At 48.0% G+C, this 20,884-nt stretch overlaps 1 protein-coding gene across 2 annotated transcripts in view; it reads left to right on the forward strand.

Annotated features, from left to right (window-relative positions):
- LOC143955613 (uncharacterized) overlaps positions 1–18,764 on the forward strand; it is a 47,757-nt gene extending 28,993 nt beyond the window's left edge. Inside the window, exons 1-6 of one of the 2 annotated variants that reach the window (XM_077465701.1) lie at positions 561–633; positions 11,072–11,186; positions 11,291–11,423; positions 11,540–11,637; positions 11,720–11,918; positions 16,342–18,764. In XM_077465701.1, coding sequence (XP_077321827.1) covers positions 11,178–11,186; positions 11,291–11,423; positions 11,540–11,637; positions 11,720–11,918; positions 16,342–18,176 — 2,274 coding nt within the window. In that variant the 5' untranslated portion in view covers positions 561–633; positions 11,072–11,177 and the 3' untranslated portion in view covers positions 18,177–18,764. Of the gene's footprint in view, positions 1–560; positions 634–11,071; positions 11,187–11,290; positions 11,424–11,539; positions 11,638–11,719; positions 11,919–16,341 lie in introns of those variants that run through there. The other variant, XM_077465702.1, reaches the window with a different exon arrangement.
- Positions 18,765–20,884: the final 2,120 nt, after the last annotated feature.

Genomic DNA, 20,884 nt, shown 5'->3' on the forward strand with positions numbered 1-20,884 from the left:
GTTCAGGTATCAGTGACTCACAGAGGAGAAAGTTCATAGGTACAAGCTTCAGGAGACAGCGGTGGTCCGGCACCTAGTGTACCAAGATGTTGAACTTCGACGATCACGTGCAAGAGTCCATTGGGAATGGATTGACTGGAAGCGCCTATATAGGGAAAAACCCAGCCCTGGAACAAGGTACAGGTAAGTGTAACAACATAAATATCAATCCAGTCTCTTATAAAAAACAGAAATACATTCACAATTAGATGTATACGGCGGTGTCCCGGTGCCGCGCCATGATGAGAACAACCAACCACGGTACAGATAAGGCAAATTTATCAAAACTGGTGCCACCAGAACCTGGAGCAGCTGTGCATGGCACTAAATCCATTAAACCCTGTAATAACGCGAGGCCAAGACCCCCTGTGTAGCATGAAAAGGGCTTGACCAGGGAAGAGGAGCAGCTCTAAACAAACTGGCTACAAGAAAATGGCCGCTGCCAGGTGGGATCACATGACACTATTGAGCAGGAACAACCTGATCCCCCAGTGGCCATGTTGGATACTGGTACCACACTGAAGTCACATGGAGGAAGTGGGCGGAGTATTTCTGGGGCAGAGTAATGGCTGTACGCAGAGAGGGAAGAAGTTGGTGAGTATGTCTTCCATTTCGTCCTCCCCGCTATCTACTCTAAATCCAGTGGCGTCTACCCTGTGTGGTAAACCATGGTGTCACTAGGGTTTGCCACCTCATCCCTTTAAAACCGAACACATATTAATTACACAGGTTCTGGGGCCTGATTAAGGTGGTAATTAAACTCACTTGGTGTCTTATCGGCATTAAATTAGCCTCAGAACCTGCGTAATTCATATGTGTTTGGGTTTAAAGGGATGAGGTGGCAACCCTAGGTGTCACCCCCCCTCCAATAGGGCACTGTGCAAGCTGATTGGTGAGGCTCACCCAACATTATTGTCCTCAGGGACCCCATTACTAGCATTGCCACCTCATCCTTCTAAACCCGAACACATATGAATTCCACGGGTTCTGAGGATAATTAAATGCAGATAAGGCAACAAGTGAGTTTAATTACCACCTTAATCAGCCACAGAACCCGTGTAATTCATATGTCTTCGGGTTTAAAGGGATGAGGTGGCAACTCTACCCATTACTGTCCTCGGTGACCCCATTATTGTCCTCCACCCCCTCACTTACAGCGCCCTATTACTGTCCTCAGATCCCCCATCACAGTGCCTCATTACTGTCCTCAGATCCCCATTACTGTCCTCAGACCCCCCCCCCCCATCACAATGCCCCATTACTCTCCTCAGACCCCCCCATCACAGTGCCCCATTACTGTCCTCACTCCCCCTTCACAGTTCCCCATTACTGTCCTTAGGTTGCCCCATTATTGTCGTCAGGTTTCAGCACCCCACTACTGTCCTCAGGTATCCTCCCCTCAGATCCCCCCCCCATTACTGTCCTCAAGTATCCCCCCCAGTGCCCCATTACTGTCCTCCGCCCCCTCACTTGCAGTGCCCTATTACTGTCCTCAGATCCCCCCATCACAGTACCCCATTACTGTCCTCACCCCCCCCTTCACAGTTCCCCATTACTGTCCTTGGATTCACCCCCAGTGCCCTATTATTGTCCTCAGTCCCCCCTCCCCCAGTGCCCCATCACTGTCCTTAGGTCCCCCTCCCAGTACCCCATTACTGTCCTCACCCCCCTTCCAAGTGCCCCATTACTGTCCTCAGGTTCCCACTCACAGTATACTATTACTGTCCTCAGGCCCCCCCCACCCAGTGCCCCACTACTGTCCTCACCCCCCCTTTCACAGTTCCCCATTACTGTCCTTATGTCCCCCCCCTCCAATGCCCCATTACTGTCCTCAGGTTCCCTCACCCCAGTGCCCCATTACTGTCCTCAGCTCCCCTTCACAGTTCCCCATTACTGTCCTCAGGTTTCCCCATCACAGCGCCCCATTACTGCCCTCCCGTATCCCCCCAGAGCCCCATTATTGTCCTCAGGTCCCCCCCAGTGCCCCAGTACTGTTCTCAGATCCCCCTATCACAGTGCCCCATTACTGTCCTCACCGCCGCTTCAGTTCCCCATTACTGTCCTTGGGTTCACCCCCAGCGCCCTATTATTGTCCTCGGGTTCCCCCTCACATCGTACTATTACTGTCCTCAGGTCCCCCCCAGTACCCCATTACTGTCCTCGCCCCTCCTTCACAGTTCCCCATTACTGTCCTTAGGTTTCCCCCCCTCGTGCCCTATTATTGTCCTCAGCCCCCCCCCCCCCCCAGTGCTCCATTACTGTCCTCGGGTTCCCCCTCACTGCGTACTATTACTGTCCTCAGTCCCCCCCCCCCCCCACCCAGTGCCCTATTACTGTACTCACCCCTCCTTTCACAGTTCCCCATTACTGTCCTCAGGTTCCCCCCCCCCCCCAGTGCCCCGCTACTGTCCTCAGATTCCCCCCATCACAGTGCCCCATTACTGTCCTCACCCTCCCTTCACAGTTCCCCATTACTGTCCTTGGGTTCACCCCCCAGCGCCCTATTATTGTCCTCAGCCCCACCCCCCCGTGCCCCATTACTGTCCTCAGGTTCCACCCCCCCAGCACCCCACTACTGTCCTCAGATCCCTCCCATTACTGTCCTCAGGTTCCCCCTCACAGCGTCCCATTACTGTCCTCAGCTCCCTGTCGCCCCCCCCCCATTACTGTCTTCAGCCCCCCTCACAGCGCCCTATTACTGTCCTCAGCCCCCCATTACTGTCTTCGCCCCTCACAGCACCCCATTACTGTCCTCAGCTCATCGCTCTTGCCCCTTCAGCGCACCCTATTACTGTCTTTAGCCCCCTCTCCTCATGGCACCGCATTACTGTCCCCAGCTCCCCTCTTGTCCCCCCCAAGCACACCCTATTACTGTCTTCAGCCCCCTATCCTCACAGGACCCCATTACTGTCTTCAGCTCCCACTCTTGCCCCCCCCCCAGCACACCCTATTACTGTCTTTAGCCCCCTCTCCTCACAGTGCCCCTATTACTGTCCTCAGCTTACCTTACATAGTTAGTCTGGAGGGCTGGAGACGGGGCGGGAGATGCAAGATGGTGATTGGTTGCGCGGGTCACCCTGCATCCCAACAACCAATCACCAGCTGTTAACTCTGGCTATCCTTAGATGTCCCGCTTCCCGCAGACAGCTCCTGCTTGAGAGAATGACAGCGGCACACCGTGGCTTGTAAATGGCGGGGTGGGTGTCACCCGGGTGTGATCTGCAACCCCATAGTGACGCCACTGTCTATACCTTCTATTATTATTATTATTATTGATGTAGCACCCTGGTGTTTAGGCAGGGTTGCTCCTAAATTTACCTGCCAGGTATAGCTACCTTGGCTAATTGTTGAGGATCAATTGATTTCACTCTAATGCCGCGTACACACGAGCGGATTTTCCGTTGGAAAAATCTTGGATGGTTTTTCCAGCGGAATTCCGCTCAAGCTTGGCTTGCAGACACACGGGTCACACAAAAGTTCTCTGAACTTTCGACTGTCAAGAACGCGGTGACGTACAACACTTCGAGGAGGAGCCGAGAAAATGAAGTTCAATGTTTCCGAGCATGCGTCGAATTGTTTTTCGGAGCATGCGTCTGAATTTTTTTGTGTGTCGGAATTGCCATAGACGATCGGAATCCGTCGGAAAAATTGAGAACCTGCTCTCAATCTTTTGCTGGCGGAAATGCCGCCAGCAAAAGCCCGATGGAGCCTACGCACGGTCGCATTTTCCGACCAAAAGCTCTCATCTGTCTTTTGCTGGTGGAATTTACGATCGTGCGTATGCGGCATATGTCTGTAATTGCTGCACTTCTCTCTTTTGCCGCTAGGTGGCCGGGTACTTGGTGGCATTAGATAAGAGAAGGGCAGTGCAAGGTCAGATTATGGGTATATAGTATGGGGTATCCCAACCAACGGGCAAGGTTTTTTTAAAATCCCTTGGCCTGCTGGGAGAACCTATATATTTGGGTGGAGTCAGGTGATAAGGGTTCTGTGCCACCTGGATGGCTGTCTGGGTGGAGGTGTGTTGTATTGCCTGGGCTGCCAGGCCAGAGATTGGGTCTATCCTGGGCACATCTTGCTGTTTGGCTGTCTGAGGGCCTGTCCAGAAGCAAGAGAGCAGCGCAGGGTTGGGATTGCGGCTTGCAGTCGAACCAGAAGTGACGGTTCTGCTGGCCGGAGAACCTGTCATGGTCAGAGGTAGAGGCGAAGCTGACGCCACTAAGGGACCAACCACCTTATTACCAGGGACCACGGTGAGTAGCTGAAGCAAGTACTGGAGCAGCATTCTCACCAACCGGGGATGGTGAAGAATCGGGAAACTTCAGGCAGGTATCAGGGACCCAACCAGCGGGGGTGACGTTTGTAGAGCAGCCTTGTGTTCAAGCCAGGGACCGAGCAGGCCAGTGGGGTGAAGCTTGAGAAGTATCTGGAGTGCCAAGCTAGGGACCCAGCAGAGAGGCGGGGGTGACACTTGCGGAAGATACCACCATAAATATTGGAGGAGCTCAAGGGATTCAGTGGCAGTGAATCATCTAGTCTAGTGAGAGAGACCGGGAGCTCAGTGGGTTGAAGACCTACAAGAAGCGATCGTAGTGGAAGTGAAATAACTGTTACGCTTTGTGTTAGGAACTGTTAAAGATTGTTGCCCTAGGAGACAGCATTCCTGCATGTGCAGATGTGACGTCTTGCCGGAGGCCTTTCCCTGCATGGCTGTCGTCCTATTGAAGTCTCGGAGTCTGCTAATTGAACTTGCAACTACCTAAGGGTGTCCTGGCCCTAACCCTATCTCCCCCAAAAAGTCTGTTAAGAGAAATAAACTCTCTATTTGCATTCAAGAAGTGTCTGGCGCCCAATGGCTTTAGCCATCTTGCACCCGCCATGCCTCACAACCCACCACACACACACAGAAGGATGCCAGCTGTCTCTGGCCCTGGAGGTTCTCATTAGACTGAAAGGAGGCCTAGGACCTTTCTACATTATAAATGAATATTATTATCTTCGCACAACTCTTCCAGTGTCTACAGATTTTAATAAACAATATATTTTTAGATTTCCTATTTTGCACAGATGATTCTCCGTCCTGTATGTAACAAGGTTTTCTTCCTCGGCCGGGGGATGGGTACTGTCTTTACACTGCACATGGGGTCTTCCATAGAGCGGGTCATGGGGCCACCGGTGATGGGCTACTGGTAGATCTTGGTATGGCATATAGGAAGTTTCATTGCCAAAAAAAAAGAAAGGTCAAATCTGGCATTTAGAGGTTAATTTTCTAGTTCTAGGATTGAGCTAAATTTGGGAGCTGTCACAGAGGCATGCTGGGGAATGTGGTAGCAAACACATATGGCGATTCCGAGTGGGGAATGTTGGGACTTGTAGTAGGACAGAGACAGAAGAAAAGCTACTGGCCTTCACTATGTAACGTACAGCGCAGTGTGTTCGCTGCAGCTCTAGGTAATGTAAAACTTAGTACCGTATATACTCGAGTATAAGCCGAGATTTTCAGCCCCTTTTTTTAGGCTGAAAGTGCCCCCCTCGGCTTATACTCGAGTCACCGCCGCCTGCCTACCTGATCAGCGTGTCGTGCAGACAGACGGCGGCCATTCCACTGTTCAAAAGCCGCGCCTCCCTGTCTGTGATAGGCGGAACACTCAATTTCCCGTCCGTAGTATGAGGATGAGCGGATGTCCGTGATAGGCGGAACACTGACTGCTGGGAAATTGAGTGTTCCGCCTATCACAGACAGGGAGGCGCAGCTTTTGAACAGTGGAATGGCCGCCGTCTGTCACAGACGAGGAGGAGAGGTGCGGCTTTTGAACAGTGGAATGGCCGCCGTCTGTCACAGACGAGGAGGAGAGGTGCGGCTTTTGATTCCTGGAATGGCCGCCGTCTGTTTTTATGCTGATCGGTGCAACATAGCACACGGAGCTGCAGATGGGCACAGAGCTGCAGAAGGACACAGAGGCTGCAGATTGGCACACGGAGGCATGCACAGGACACAGGTAGGCTGCAATGGACACAGGGAGGTACACAGGGAGGTATGCAGCTGCAGATGGGCATTGTTGACCCTCTTTTCCACTCTTTTAAGCTGTAACAGTAGCTGCTGCATGTCTCGCCTTCGGCTTATACACGAGTCAATAAGTTTTCCCAGTTTTTTTGTTGTAAATTAGGGGCCTCGGCTTATATTCGAGTCGACCTATACTCGAGTATATACGGTATATACACTGCAGTGGTCAGGACTGTGTAACGTACAACACAGTGCAGCAGTAATGTAAAACATTATACAGTAAATTGCCACTCGGGGTAACGGGCAGGATTAATTTAGTGAAAATGGGGCTCTTGCCCAAAATTTTATACATGGTCTGGCACGCCCCTTTGCGCATTCCACTTAGAATATTCAAAAAAATGGAGAGCATAATAAACACTTTTTTGTTTGGGGGCATGGACGGCACAAATTGGCCTGGATAACTCATAAAAACCCCACCAATATGGGGGGAGCCTCACTTCCTGATCTGCAGGACTATTATCTTGCGGCACAACTGTCCCACTTACATTATCTCCACACAATAGAGGCACCTAGGTATCGAGCCCTGGTGGGGGGCAGTCCGGGAAATCCCTTATGCCCCGTACACATGACCAGACTTTTCAACATCAAAAGTCTGACGGAATGATTCCGGCAGACTATTCGAACGTGTGTGGGCTGCAGCGGACTTTTGATTTGCAAAAGTCTGACAGACTTTAGAAATGGAACATGTTTCAAATTTTTCAGACAGAACTCTGCCGGATCCAGTTCCTTCTGAGAAATCCGCTCGTCTGTGTGCTAGTCCGACGGACAAAAACCGACGCTAGGGCAGCTATTGGCTACTGGCTATGAACTTCCTTATTCTAGTCCAGTCGTACGTCATCACGTTCGAATCTGTCGGACTTTGGTGTGATTGTGTGTGGCCAAGTCCGTTCATTCGGAAAGTCCGTCAGAACTCTGTCAGAACTCCGTCGAAAGTCTGTCAGACTTAGGCCGCGTACACACGGGCGGATTGTCTGCCCAACTAAGTTCGTCAGACAATCCGACAGACAGTCCGTTCAACTTTTGAATGAACGGACTTGACCACACACGATGAACAGACAGTCCGCTGAAAACGTGCGCTATGACGTGTACAGCACGTACGACGGGACTAGAAAAACGACGTCCAATACACTGCAATGCAACCTTCGGCCGTGTAAACCCTTTCTGAGCATGCGCCATACTTAGTCCGTCCAACTTGCCTACACACGAGCGGACTGTCCGCTGAAACCAAGTTTGGACGGACAAAACCAAGTTTGGACGGACAAAATTACGGAAATTCCGAAAGACAAAGTCCGTCAGACTGTCCGCTGAAAAAGTCCGCTGAAGCCCACACACGAGCGGATTGTCCGCTGAAACACGGTTCAGCGGACTAAGTTGGGCAGACAATCCGCCCGTGTGTACGCGGCCTTAGTCCCTCGAAAAGTCTGGTCGTGTGTACGCGGCATTAGTAACTCCACTGCAGGCAATTTTCAGGGGAGGCCAGATACACAGGAGGACCAACAGGTATAATGAAGGCATGCTCGCACACCACCAAAAAACCTGGGAAACGGCCTTAAGGAAATGACACATGGGGCATGTGCACTCACACACTCCGCTCTGGGCTAATAGTTATTTGGCAGAGCTGCAGCGACTGCCAGATGCGGGAATGTGGGCCTCCTATGGGGTGGTATATCTCCACCAAGTTATGACAGAACTGGGACCTAAACCGTTTCACTCCCTCCCAGGAGGAATGTACACTGCCGCATCGGCTCTGCTTTAGCTATCTCCAAATGCGTCATGCACTCAGAACCCAATTTCGGCACACGGAGCCCTCCTTGACCCGACCTCCAATCATTGACATAATCCTGGACGCTGAGTCTAAAAAAACTAATCTCCAATCTATACTCTACGCTCCGTCTCCCCAAGATGGTAGCGGTAATCCAGAAAGCTAAGGCGGAATGGGAGGCAGACCTGGGTGACGTTACTGACGATGACTGGGATGAAATCCTGGATAACGTGTCGAAGATGTCACACCACAGGCTCTCGGATAGGTTAACGCAACTCTATATTATCCACCGAGCATACCTAACGACCCGGAGACTGGCCAAATCTAGACCAAATCATTCACCTAACTGTCCCACACGTGGCCATGACACTGGTACATTCTTTCACCTAATATGGGAATGTGGCACCCTATGGCCATATTGGTTGCAAGTGGTTCAATTCTTGCATGATGTAATGGGTTCGCCAGTGACTCCGGAACCCAAAAATATGTATACTGGTACTGTTGCCAGACTCTGAAATTGATAGACATCAGGCTACATTTCTACATGAAACCCTGTTTGGGGCCAGGAAGGCCATAGCTCGAGTGTGGATGAGGAGCTCCCCCCCCCGACTGTTGGTGACTGGAAAAGAGATATAAATAATACTCTACCGTTTAAAAAACTAATATATCAACATAGGGGGTGTATGCAAAAATTTTCCAAAGTCTGGGATAGATGGCTGGGAGATGGGTATAAGTAGAGATTCACATATAGAGCCATTTGGATTACCTGGTTGAAGACTATTGAACACGGGAAAGATCTGTTTGGGAAGAGGGAGGGATGGGGAGTGGGAGAAGGAACGAGTTAACGGCTACACTATCCCCTGCTGAACTGCGGAATAAGAGGTTACTTGGGTAAAGCGAATGGTATAAAATGTTGTATGTGTTATTGTTGTACCATTGCTGTGATACATATGAACGAATGTTTGCCATAAAATGTGTTTGTAAATTGCATACACTTAATAAAGTTGGTTTTTCCAAAAAAAATTAAAAAAACATACAGTATATACAGTACCGTGGTCAGGACTATGTAATATACAACATTGTGCATAGGGTTCTGCGCTCAGGGCTATACAATGCACAACATAATGTACACAGAGCAGTGGTCAGGACTATGCAACGTATCACATACTGTAGTAGTGTATACAATGCAGCAGTCAGGATTATGTAGGGGGCAACAATGTATACAGAGTACATGTAATATACAACACAGTACAGCAGTAAGTAACGTAAAACATAGTGTATACAGTACTGTGGTCAGGGGTATGTAAGGACAACATAGTGAATACAGAGTAACGGTATATACTCCTGACCCCATGTTTTGCGTACAAGATATTGTAAATTACATAGTCCTGACTGCTGTACTGTATATGCAGTATGTTGTACATTACATAGTCCTGACTGCTGTACTGTATATGCAGTATGTTGTACATTACATAGTCCTGACTTCTGTACCATATATGCAGTATGTTGTACGTTACATACTCCTGACCACTGCTCTGCATACAAGATGTTGTACATTACATAGTCCTGACTGCTGCACTGTATATGCAGTATGTTGTACATTACATAGTCCTGACTTATGTACCATATATGCAGTATGTTGTATGTTACATACCCCTGACCACTGCTCTGCATACAAGATGTTGTACATTACATAGTCCTGACTTCTGTACCATATATGCAGTATGTTGTATGTTACATACTCCTGACTACTGCTCTGCATATAGTATGTTGTACATTACATAGTCTTGCCTTCTGTACTGTATATGCAGTATGGTGTACATTACATTGTCCTGACTGCTGCACTGTATATATTGTATGTTACATACTCCTGACCACTGCTCTGCATACAAGATGTTGTACATTACATAGTCCTGACTGCTCCACTGTATATGCAGTATGTTGTACATTACATACCCCTGACCACTGCTCTACATACAAACTTTTGTACCTTACACAGTCCTGACTGCTCCACTGTATATGCAGTATGTTGTACGTTACATACTCCTGACCACTGCTCTGCATATAGTATGTTGTACATTACATAGTTCTGACTGTTGCACTATACTGTATATGCAGTATGTTATAAGTTACATACTCCTGACCACTGCTGTACATACAATATGTTTTACATTACATAGTCCTGACTGCAGTCCTGTATATGCAGTATGGTGTATGTCACATACTCCTGACCACTGTTCTGCATACAATATGTTGTACATTACATAGTCCTGTCTGCTGCACTACTGTATATGCACTATGTAATGTACAACATATTGTATGCAGAACATTGGTCAGGAGTATGTAACATACACCATACTGCATATACAGGACAGCAGTCAGGACTATGTAATGCACAACATATTTTTTTGCAGAGCAGTGGACAGGACTATGTAAGGACAGCATAGCGAATACAGAGTAGCCGTAAGGTCTGTGTAATGTACAACATATTTGTATGTAGAACAGTGGGCAGAAGTATGTAACATGCAACATAGGGCAAATATGGTGCAGCAGTCGGGACTATGTAATGTACAACCTATTGTATACAGAGCAGTGGACAGGACTATTTAAGGAGGACATGGTGACTACAGGGTAGCGCTCAGGTCTATGTAATGTACAACATGTTGTATACAGAGCAGTGGCCAGGAGTAGGTAATGTACAACATGGTGCATATACAGGGCAGCAGTCAGGACTATGTAATGGTACAAGATATTGTATGCAGAGCAGGGGTTAACAGTATGCAACATACAGTCCAATTCAGAGTGCAGTGATAAGGAGTAGATGCCCCCTTATGTGTTTAGGGATTTGTGATCCCCGTCATACCTTGGTATCTAGTTGTGTGTGTGTGTGTGTGTGTGCCCCTTTTACACATGCTGCGGCGGTCCTCCTGGGTGTCTGCTGAGTAATCTGGTGTGGAGCAATGCAGGTGGGATATCACTCCACCCCACCCTGATGATGCTACTCTGACATCCTCTGTCAGAGGTCTTGCTAGAACGTAGGCACCGGGCAGGACATCCATGGTATTGCCCAGAGGCAGGCAGTCAGCTAATTATGGCCAACGTGGCTATTCATCTCCAATATTGGTTACCCTGGTGGCTGCACACTACTTGTCCACCTTCACACTTCTACGGATCAGTAAATTCTCACTTTGCCGTCCCATCTTTAGATCACATCGATCAGTCTCCATAACAGACCCTTCACCCCACTCTCTGACATCTGAGAGGAGCAACAAGAAGATTCTAGAGGTCATCAACAATATAATAGGACTAATTATGGAAGAGGTGAGCAGTGCCAAGAAGAATGGAACAAGACGACTGTATGAATGTGTGTTTTGTATGTTGGAAGGTCTCATGGTTAACTCCTAATTTCATTATTGTATGTTCAGATTGGAAACAGGAGTGGTTTTATGGTTAAAGAAGAGATAAAAGAGGAGGATGAAGAGTTTGGCGTGAAGGAGGAGTTTTCAGATGGACACAAAGACGTAATGATGGAGAATCAGCCGCCCCTCACACCACCGGGTAAGAGGAGACTTTATTGTAAAGGAGAGAGCAGTACGGAGGCTCCACCTAGATCCCCCATCATCTGATAAACACATAGAAACAATGTATTCAGTCAGTGTGTGTGTTTCCTACAGATGGATCCAGTAATGGGAACCCACCAGAGAGATCTCCCCGTCCTCTGTATTCCCAGGATTCCACACAGGAAGGTCACACCATCCCCCACCATCATCAGGTAGGTAATTGAAATCTAGAAACATTCAATATTATTTTTTCTACTGTATTTTACGTTTTGTCAACTTTTTTTTTTTATTTAGGGTGAAAAACAGATGGATGTGAAAGTTGAGTTTAAAGAAGAAACAAATGTGAGGGGTGATCAGCCATCTACAGAGGCAAAAATGATGGTAGAAAAGGAGCAATCTTCTTTAAATGTCAGCACAGGTACTCTGAGTACAGAAACAGGTCAAATTTTCAGATGGAAAGTGATGGAGAATCGGGAGACCATTAAAGCATCTGGTAAGAGAGGTGACTGAACTAATAATGGTAGACCAGGGAAAGGAGACTATGCTGTAAATGGTAGAGCAGGAAGAGGAGACTGGACTAGAAATGGTAGATCAGGAGGAGGAGACTGGACTAGAAATGGTAGACCAGGAGGAGGAGGAGGAGACTGGACTAGAAATGGTAGACCAGGAGAAGGAGACTGGACTAGAAATGGTAGACCAGGAGAAGGAGACTGGACTAGAAATGGTAGACCAGGAGGAGAAGGAGGAGACTGGACTAGAAATGGTAGACCAGGAGAAGGAGACTGGACTAGAAATGGTAGACCAGGAGAAGGAGACTGGACTAGAAATGGTAGACCAGGAGAAGGAGACTGGACTAGAAATGGTAGACCAGGAGGAGGAGGCTGGACTAGAAATGGTAGACCAGGAGGAGGAGGAGACTGGACTAGAAATGGTAGACCAGGAGGAGGAGGAGGAGACTGGACTAGAAATGGTAGACCAGGAGGAGGAGGAGGAGACTGGACTAGAAATGGTAGACCAGGAGGAGGAGACTGGACTAGAAATGGTAGACCAGGAGGAGGAGGAGGAGACTGGACTAGAAATGGTAGACCAGGAGGAGGAGGAGGAGACTGGACTAGAAATGGTAGACCAGGAGGAGGAGGAGGAGACTGGACTAGAAATGGTAGACCAGGAGGAGGAGGAGGAGACTGGACTAGAAATGGTAGACCAGGAGGAGGAGACTGGACTAGAAATGGTAGACCAGGAGGAGGAGGAGACTGGACTAGAAATGGTAGACCAGGAGGAGACTGGACTAGAAATGGTAGACCAGGAGGAGACTGGACTAGAAATGGTAGACCAGGAGGAGACTGGACTAGAAATGGTAGACCAGGAGGAGGAGGAGACTGGACTAGAAATGGTAGACCAGGAGGAGACTGGACTAGAAATGGTAGACCAGGAGGAGGAGGAGACTGGACTAGAAATGGTAGACCAGGAGGAGGAGGAGACTGGACTAGAAATGGTAGACCAGGAGGAGGAGGAGACTGGACTAGACATGGTAGACCAGTAGGAGACTGGACTAGAAATGGTAGACCAGGAGGAGGAGGAGACTGGACTAGACATGGTAGACCAGTAGGAGACTGGACTAGAAATGGTAGACCAGGAGGAGGAGGAGACTGGACTAGAAATGGTAGACCAGGAGGAGACTGGACTAGAAATGGTAGACCAGGAGGAGACTGGACTAGAAATGGTAGACCAGGAGGAGACTGGACTAGAAATGGTAGACCAGGAGGAGGAGGAGACTGGACTAGAAATGGTAGACCAGGAGGAGACTGGACTAGAAATGGTAGACCAGGAGGAGGAGGAGACTGGACTAGAAATGGTAGACCAGGAGGAGACTGGACTAGAAATGGTAGACCAGGAGGAGGAGGAGACTGGACTAGAAATGGTAGACCAGGAGGAGGAGGAGACTGGACTAGAAATGGTAGACCAGGAGGAGGAGGAGACTGGACTAGACATGGTAGACCAGTAGGAGACTGGACTAGAAATGGTAGACCAGGAGGAGGAGGAGACTGGACTAGACATGGTAGACCAGTAGGAGACTGGACTAGAAATGGTAGACCAGGAGGAGGAGGAGACTGGACTAGAAATGGTAGACCAGGAGGAGACTGGACTAGAAATGGTAGACCAGGAGGAGACTGGACTAGAAATGGTAGACCAGGAGGAGACTGGACTAGAAATGGTAGACCAGGAGGAGGAGGAGACTGGACTAGAAATGGTAGACCAGGAGGAGACTGGACTAGAAATGGTAGACCAGGAGGAGACTGGACCAGAAATGGTAGACCAGGAGGAAACTGGACTAGAAATGGTAGACCAGGAGGAGGAGGAGGAGACTGGACTAGAAATGGTAGACCAGGAGGAGACTGGACTAGAAATGGTAGACCAGGAGGAGGAGGAGACTGGACTAGAAATGGTAGACCAGGAGGAGACTGGACTAGAAATGGTAGACCAGGAGGAGGAGGAGACTGGACTAGACATGGTAGACCAGGAGGAGACTGGACTAGAAATGGTAGACCAGGAGGAGGAGGAGACTGGACTAGAAATGGTAGACCAGGAGGAGACTGGACTATAAATGGTAGACCAGGAGGAGGAGGAGACTGGACTATAAATGGTAGACCAGGAGGAGGAGGAGACTGGACTAGAAATGGTAGACCAGGAGGAGGAGGAGATTGGACTAGAAATGGTAGACCAGGAGGAGAGACTGGATTAGAAATGGTAGAGTAGAGGTGCCAATCCTATTGTAAAATGAAGCTGAAGAGGCCTTCAACACATGGTTAGTTGTATATTTGAATGTTTGAATATGTTTAGCAATTTGTATTCCATTGATTTAAATGTAATTCTCATTTACTGGCAATATTGCCAAAGAATTTGCAAAAGTTAACCCTAATTGCAAAAATTACTATAATTGTAATTTTAGTGTATCTAGATCTGCGCCCTTCATACAATTCTACCGAGTGTACTACAGAATGAGGGAAGAACACTGATTGCTTCATCAGAAATCTGTGCATTATGCACTCTTGACCCCTGCACTCCGCGCATTATGCACTCTTGACCTATAGCAAAGTAGCCTCAGGTTTCATTTAACTATACTCCTTTACTCCCACAGAGTGCAGAGGTCAGCAGTAATTGACATACAGGGAACAGAGATCAGGAGTAAGTAACATACAGACTAAAGGTGAATGGAGTATGTAATGTACAAAGTACAGAGGTCAGAAGTAACGCAGAGAAAGCAAAGATCAAAAGTAGGTAAAACTAAAAAGTAGGAATTGCTTCTCATGGTCCTAGTCCCTGGTATGTCCCCGGCTGGGAGTTGGTATAGGGTCAACTTTAACACTGTGCAAGATCTTCAGCCACCCCAAAATGGCGCTGCTGAACTCCGCAACTAAAAGGCAGAAAAAGAAAGCGGACATTCCGCACATGTGGAATGGGCTACAAAGGCCAGCAGCACCATTTTGGGGTAGCAAAGATGCTTGCTCAGTGTAATGTTTAGGCTGCAGTGCCTTGCAGCTTGGGACATGCCAGGGATACTTGTTTAATGGGGAGTGTCCCTGAGAAACAGGGATGAATGACAGTTTACCTTTAGAAAACTCCACCTCAATTCCTCAATATAGTGTCATGATCCCAACAAATGAGGAGGAGATACTGTACACCATATGAAAGGTCCATCTCCATTCCCCAATATAACGTCATGTTCCCAACAAATGAGGAGGAGATACTGTACACCATATGAAAGGTCCATCTCCATTCCTCAATATGATGTCATGTTCCCAACAAATGAGGAGGAGATACTGTACACCATATGAAAGGTCCATCTCCATTCCTCAATATAACGTCATGTTCCCAACAAATGAGGAGGAGATACTGTACACCATATGAAAGGTCCATCTCCATTCCTCAATATGATGTCATGTTCCCAACAAATGAGGAGGAGATACTGTACACCATATGAAAGGTCCACCTCCATTCCTCAATATAACGTCATGTTCCCAACAAATGAGGTGGAGATACTGTACACCATATGAAAGGCCCATCTCCATTCCTCAATATAATGTCATGTTCCCAACAAATGAGGAGATACTGTACACCATATGAAAGGTCCATCTCCATTCCTCAATACAACGTCATGTTCCCAACAAATGAGGAGGAGATACTGTACACCATATGAAAGGTCCATCTCCATTCCTCAATATAACGTCATGTTCCCAACAAATGAGGTGGAGATACTGTACACCATATGAAAGGTCCATCTCCATTCCTCAATATAACGTCATGTTCCCAACAAATGAGGAGGAGATACTGTACACCATATGAAAGGTCCATCTCCATTCCTCAATATAACGTCATGTTCCCAACAAATGAGGAGATGCTGTACATCATATGAAAGGTCCATCTCCATTCCTCAATATACCATCTTGTTCCCAACAAATGAGGAGGAGATACTGTCCACCATATGAAAGGTCCATCTCCATTCCTCAATATACCATCTTGTTCCCAACAAATGAGGAGGAGATACTGTACACCATATGAAAGGTCCATCTCCATTCCTCAATATAACGTCATGTTCCCAACAAATGAGGAGGAGATACTGTACACCATATGAAAGGTCCATCTCCATTCCTCAATATAACGTCATGTTCCCAACAAATGAGGAGGAGATACTGTACACCATATGAAAGGTCCATCTCCATTCCTCAATGTCCTTGATGTCATCAGTGTATTTAAACCATGACCCATAGTTGGGTTTGTTTGTATTGTTTATTATCTATTGTTATAATTTGTACCTAATTCCCTAAAGATCCCTCTGAAACCATTGATTTCTAGACTAGCATGCATAACGCAGTTAATCTGAATATTAATAAAACCTTTTTTTTTATCTTGAACAGATGAACACAGTATCCCGAACAACTTGGAGAATCACCTTAATTTATCTTCAGACTGTAATGCAGAAGATAATGACTTTGCCCAACATCCTCCAGGAGTAGATCCTAATATAGAAAATATACATCCAAGACATAACCAGGAGAACAGATCAATGGATCCCTCTAATAGAAAACCATGCTCTCCTGGAATATCACCTACTGTTACAAGCACCGGTGAAAAGATATTTCCGTGTCCCCAATGTGACAAATGTTTTGGCTTTAAGCACAGACTTGTAAGACATCTCATGGTGCACACCGGAGAGCGGCCCTATATATGTTCAGACTGTGGGAAATCTTATGCACGGAAATTGGACCTTCTCATACACGCCAAAATTCACACCGGTGAGAGGCCTTTTACGTGCACGGTGTGCGGGAAAGGCTTTGTAGAGAAAAGACGACTTGTCGAACACGAGCGAGTGCACACCGGCGAGAAACCATTTTTATGCACGGTCTGTGGGAAGGGTTTTGGAGAAAAAAAGCGTCTCATTGAACACGAGCGGCTGCACACCGGTGAAAGGCCCTTTTCCTGTACGGTGTGCGGGAAAGGTTTTGGAGAGAAAAGGCGGCTTATCGAACACGAGCGGCTGCACACCGGTGAGAAACCTTTTTCCTGTACGGTCTGCGGGGAGAGCTTTAGAGGAAAAAAGTGGCTGGTCGAACATGAGCGTCTGCACACCGGTGAAGCGCCTTATAAGTGTTCCGATTGCGGGAAGGCGTTTAGAACCAGAGGCGTTCTGAACCTACACCGGCAATCGCATGCGCGTGGGCAGCCGTATTCCTGTGCACAGTGCGGAAAACGCTTTAAATATAGCATCAGCCTTAGCCGACACAAGAAACTTCATGCACAAGATAATTCATTGTCGTGCTCGGAGTGCGGGAAATCTTTTACAACCAAATATGAACTTCGTGTTCATGCGAGATGCCACACGGGAAAGAAGGTCTTCCAATGCTCGGACTGTGAGAAATCCTTCTTATGGAATGCGGACCTTGTTAACCACCAGAGAGTTCACACCGGTGAGAAGCCCTTTCCTTGTTCTCTATGTGAAAAACGTTTCTCGTCTAAAAGCATCCTTGAGGACCATATAAAAGTCCACACCGGTGAGAAGCCATTTTGCTGCACAGCGTGCGGGAAACGTTTCGCTCAGAAAGGAGCCCTCAACCAGCATTTGAAGAGCCACACCGGCGAGAAGCCGTTTTCGTGCTCCGAATGCGGCAAGTCCTACCTGCAGAAAGGAAGCCTCGACTACCACATGAAATGCCACACCGGCGAAAAGCCGTTTTCTTGTGAAAGGTGCGGTAAAGGTTTCATATTGCAACAACAGCGTCTCAGACACCAGAAAAACTGTACGGGCGAGGGTCCGATTCCAACTTCGGAGTGCGAGGCGTCGAATTCCGAGATTGCTGCCCAGCGAAAAGGTCAGGAGGAGTTAAAACGCGGAGAGAAAAAAGGTCAGACGGGAGAGAAGAGGTATCCATGCCTAATATGCGAGAAATCGTTCAAATGGAAAAACCACCTGGTTACCCACCAGAGAGTTCACACCGGTGAGAAGCCCTTTTCTTGTCCTGAGTGCAGCAGATGCTTCTCCATTAAAAGAAACCTGGACGACCATATAAAAGTGCACAGCAGCGTGAAGCCGTTTGCCTGCGAAGTGTGCGGGAAAGGGTACATACAGCAACGGCACCTTCTTACACACATGACGAGCCACACGGGCGAGCGGCCATTTTCATGTTCGGAGTGTGGGAAGACTTACAATCGAAAAGACCGTCTAGTCAAGCATCAGAAGACACTGGGTCACTGACCGTAAATGCACCATTACGGAGCGAGGATTGTTGTAAAATTGAAATTGTATCATGAAAATTAGGGATTTTTTTTTTTTTTTAGTTTACTATATCTATTTTTCTAATCTTGATATAATCTGTTAGCCCTTGTACACACGGTCGGAGATTCCGACGGAATGTGTCCTATCGGACCGTTTTGTCGGATATTCCGACTGTGTGTGGTCTGCATCGGACTGTTTCCGTCGGAATATCCGACGGACCAAGTTTTCCAACTTGCCGGTAAAATTTTCCGACAAAATGCTCCGATCGGACATACTCCGATCATGTGTAGCCTACTCCGACCGGCAAAGTGCCACGCATGCTCAGATCAAATTCCTAGACCAAAATAATTGGCTACTAGCCTGAACGTAGTCCCGTCGTAACGAAATAACGGCATCACGTTATGTACAATCGGATTTTCCGACAATTTAGTCCGACCGTGTGTATGCAACATCACTTCCGGACCTCTTCCGGAATTAATCCGACCGTGAGTATAAGGGCTAATAGTTCTTTTGTTTCGTTCTCCTCCACCCTAACCTTTTGTGTAATAAACAATTGTCATGTTTTAATCACTTGGAACGGCCTTTCTCAACACAGAGGAACCTTTTGAAATAACTTTCCAGTCTCGGGGGAACCCCTGCTAAAAATGACTATATCCACAACTCATGGTACATTTAGTGTGATGGTCAGTGGGAATAAGGTTCCTTACACTTGTGGTCATTGGGAAGAATCTCCCCCCCCTTACAGATAGCTAAAAAGATCAATGGTGTCAGTAGGAACTTTTATCTAAGAGGCAGAAATTTCTGATTGCTCAAGGAACCTCTAGCAACCTCTAGAGGAGCCTTATGGGCTGTACACACAATAGGATTTTCCGACAACAAATGTTGGATGTGAGCTTTTTGTTGTAAAGTCCGACTGTGTGTAGGCTCCATAGAACATTTGTTGTCGGAATTTCCACCAACAAATGTTTGATGGCATGTTCCAACAAGACTTGTTATCGGACAACCCGCCCATGTGTGGGCTCCGGTGTACTTTTTGTTCCCAAAAGTCCGGCGGACTTAGAAAGAAGTCTTGACTCAGCAGTCAAGCGGACAATACGCCCGTCTGTGTGCTAGTCCACCAAACTTTTGAAATGAACAGACTAGCCCACACACGGAGTAAAGTCCGTTCATTTTGAACGTGTCTCCAGGTAGACGGGACTAGCAAAGGAAGTCAATGTCGCCGCCTCCATCCGGAGGATGCTGGGACTTTGACATCACCCGGTGACCCCGCCCCTTGTCCCTATATAAGTCGCCACACAACGCGTCCCTGCCATTAAGGCTGGAGAGAGGTTCGTGTCAACATCGGAAGGAAGAAGAGAAGAAGATAAGAAGAAAGTGGTGGCAACAATACCGGGCCCACAGTAGTTAAAGAGCTGGAAGAAGAAAGCAAAGGCCCAGCAAGAAGAAGCAAAGAGCGGAACAAGACCCCCGAAGTTGGAAGAAGACCCCCGGACGGCGGCGGCGACGAAGGAGAAAGCCGGGCTCCTCTGCTAGTAAAAGAGCTAGCAAAAGAGCAGAAGATAGCGGAGGAGTCCGGCGAGAAGACCCCGAAGACGAAAGAAGACCCCCGAAGCTGTCTAATAAAGTATTTTAAAAACCTGTGCTGTGTTTTTTTTTTTATGTACACTTTTTTTACCCAGGTGAATGGGTAGGGGTACATCGTACCCCATACTCATTCACATAGGGTAGGGGGCCAGAATCTGGGGGCCCCCTTATTAAAGGGGGCTCCCAGATTCTGATAAGCCCCCCCGCCCGCAGACCCCAACAACCAACGGCCAGGGTTGTCGGAAAGAGGCCCTTTTCCTCATCAACATGGGGACAAGGTGCTTTGGGGTGGGGGGCCACAGGGCCCCCCTTCCCCAAAGCACCCCCCTTGTTGAGGGCACGCAGCCTGGTACGGCTCAGGGGGGGGGGGTGCTCGCTTGTCCCCACCCCCTTTCCTGACCGGCCGGGCTGTGTGCTCAGATAAGGGTCTGCTATGGACTTTTGGGGGACCCCACGCAGTTTTTTCGGCATAGGGGTTCCCCTTTAAATCCATACCAGGTGACGGGGCTAGCGAGGTGTCAATCTTGCCGATGGAGTATTGACTTCCTTTGCTAGTCCCGTTTACCTGGAGCCATGTTCAAAATGAACTGACTTTTCTCCGTGTGTGAGCAAGTCCGTTCATTTCAAAGGTCTGGTGGACTCCAGCCATAGTCCGGCCGATTGTCCGCCAGAAAAGTCCGGTCGTGTGTGGGCGTGTGTGTGCAGGTCCGCTCGTTCAGAAAGTCCGGCGGACCTCTGTTGCAAAGTCCGGCGGGTTGTCCGCCGGATAGTCTGATCGTGTGTATGCGGCATTAGGGGAAGCTAAGATAAAATTGACAGCTGTACCTAAGAGGTTAGCTCCTCCATCTGGCAGTACTAAGGTTGTCAGTTTGAATCCCAACCATGGCACTATCTGCCTGGAGTTTGCATGTTCTCCCTATGTCTGCATGGTTTTGCTCTGGGTACTCTGGTTTCCTCCCACACTTAAAAGACATGCTGGTAGGTTAATTGGCTCCTGCCCAAAATTCACCTTAGTATGTGAATATATGAATTGGAATTTAGATCCCCTTTCTTGGGATTGCTCCTAAAAGTGGATATCAATCTCAATGACCAGAGAGACACGG

Source organism: Lithobates pipiens, unplaced genomic scaffold (genome assembly GCF_037356315.1).
Source record: "Lithobates pipiens isolate NorthernLeopardFrog02 unplaced genomic scaffold, aLitPip1_a1.2 Scaffold_35, whole genome shotgun sequence".
Lineage (NCBI taxonomy): Eukaryota > Metazoa > Chordata > Amphibia > Anura > Ranidae > Lithobates > Lithobates pipiens.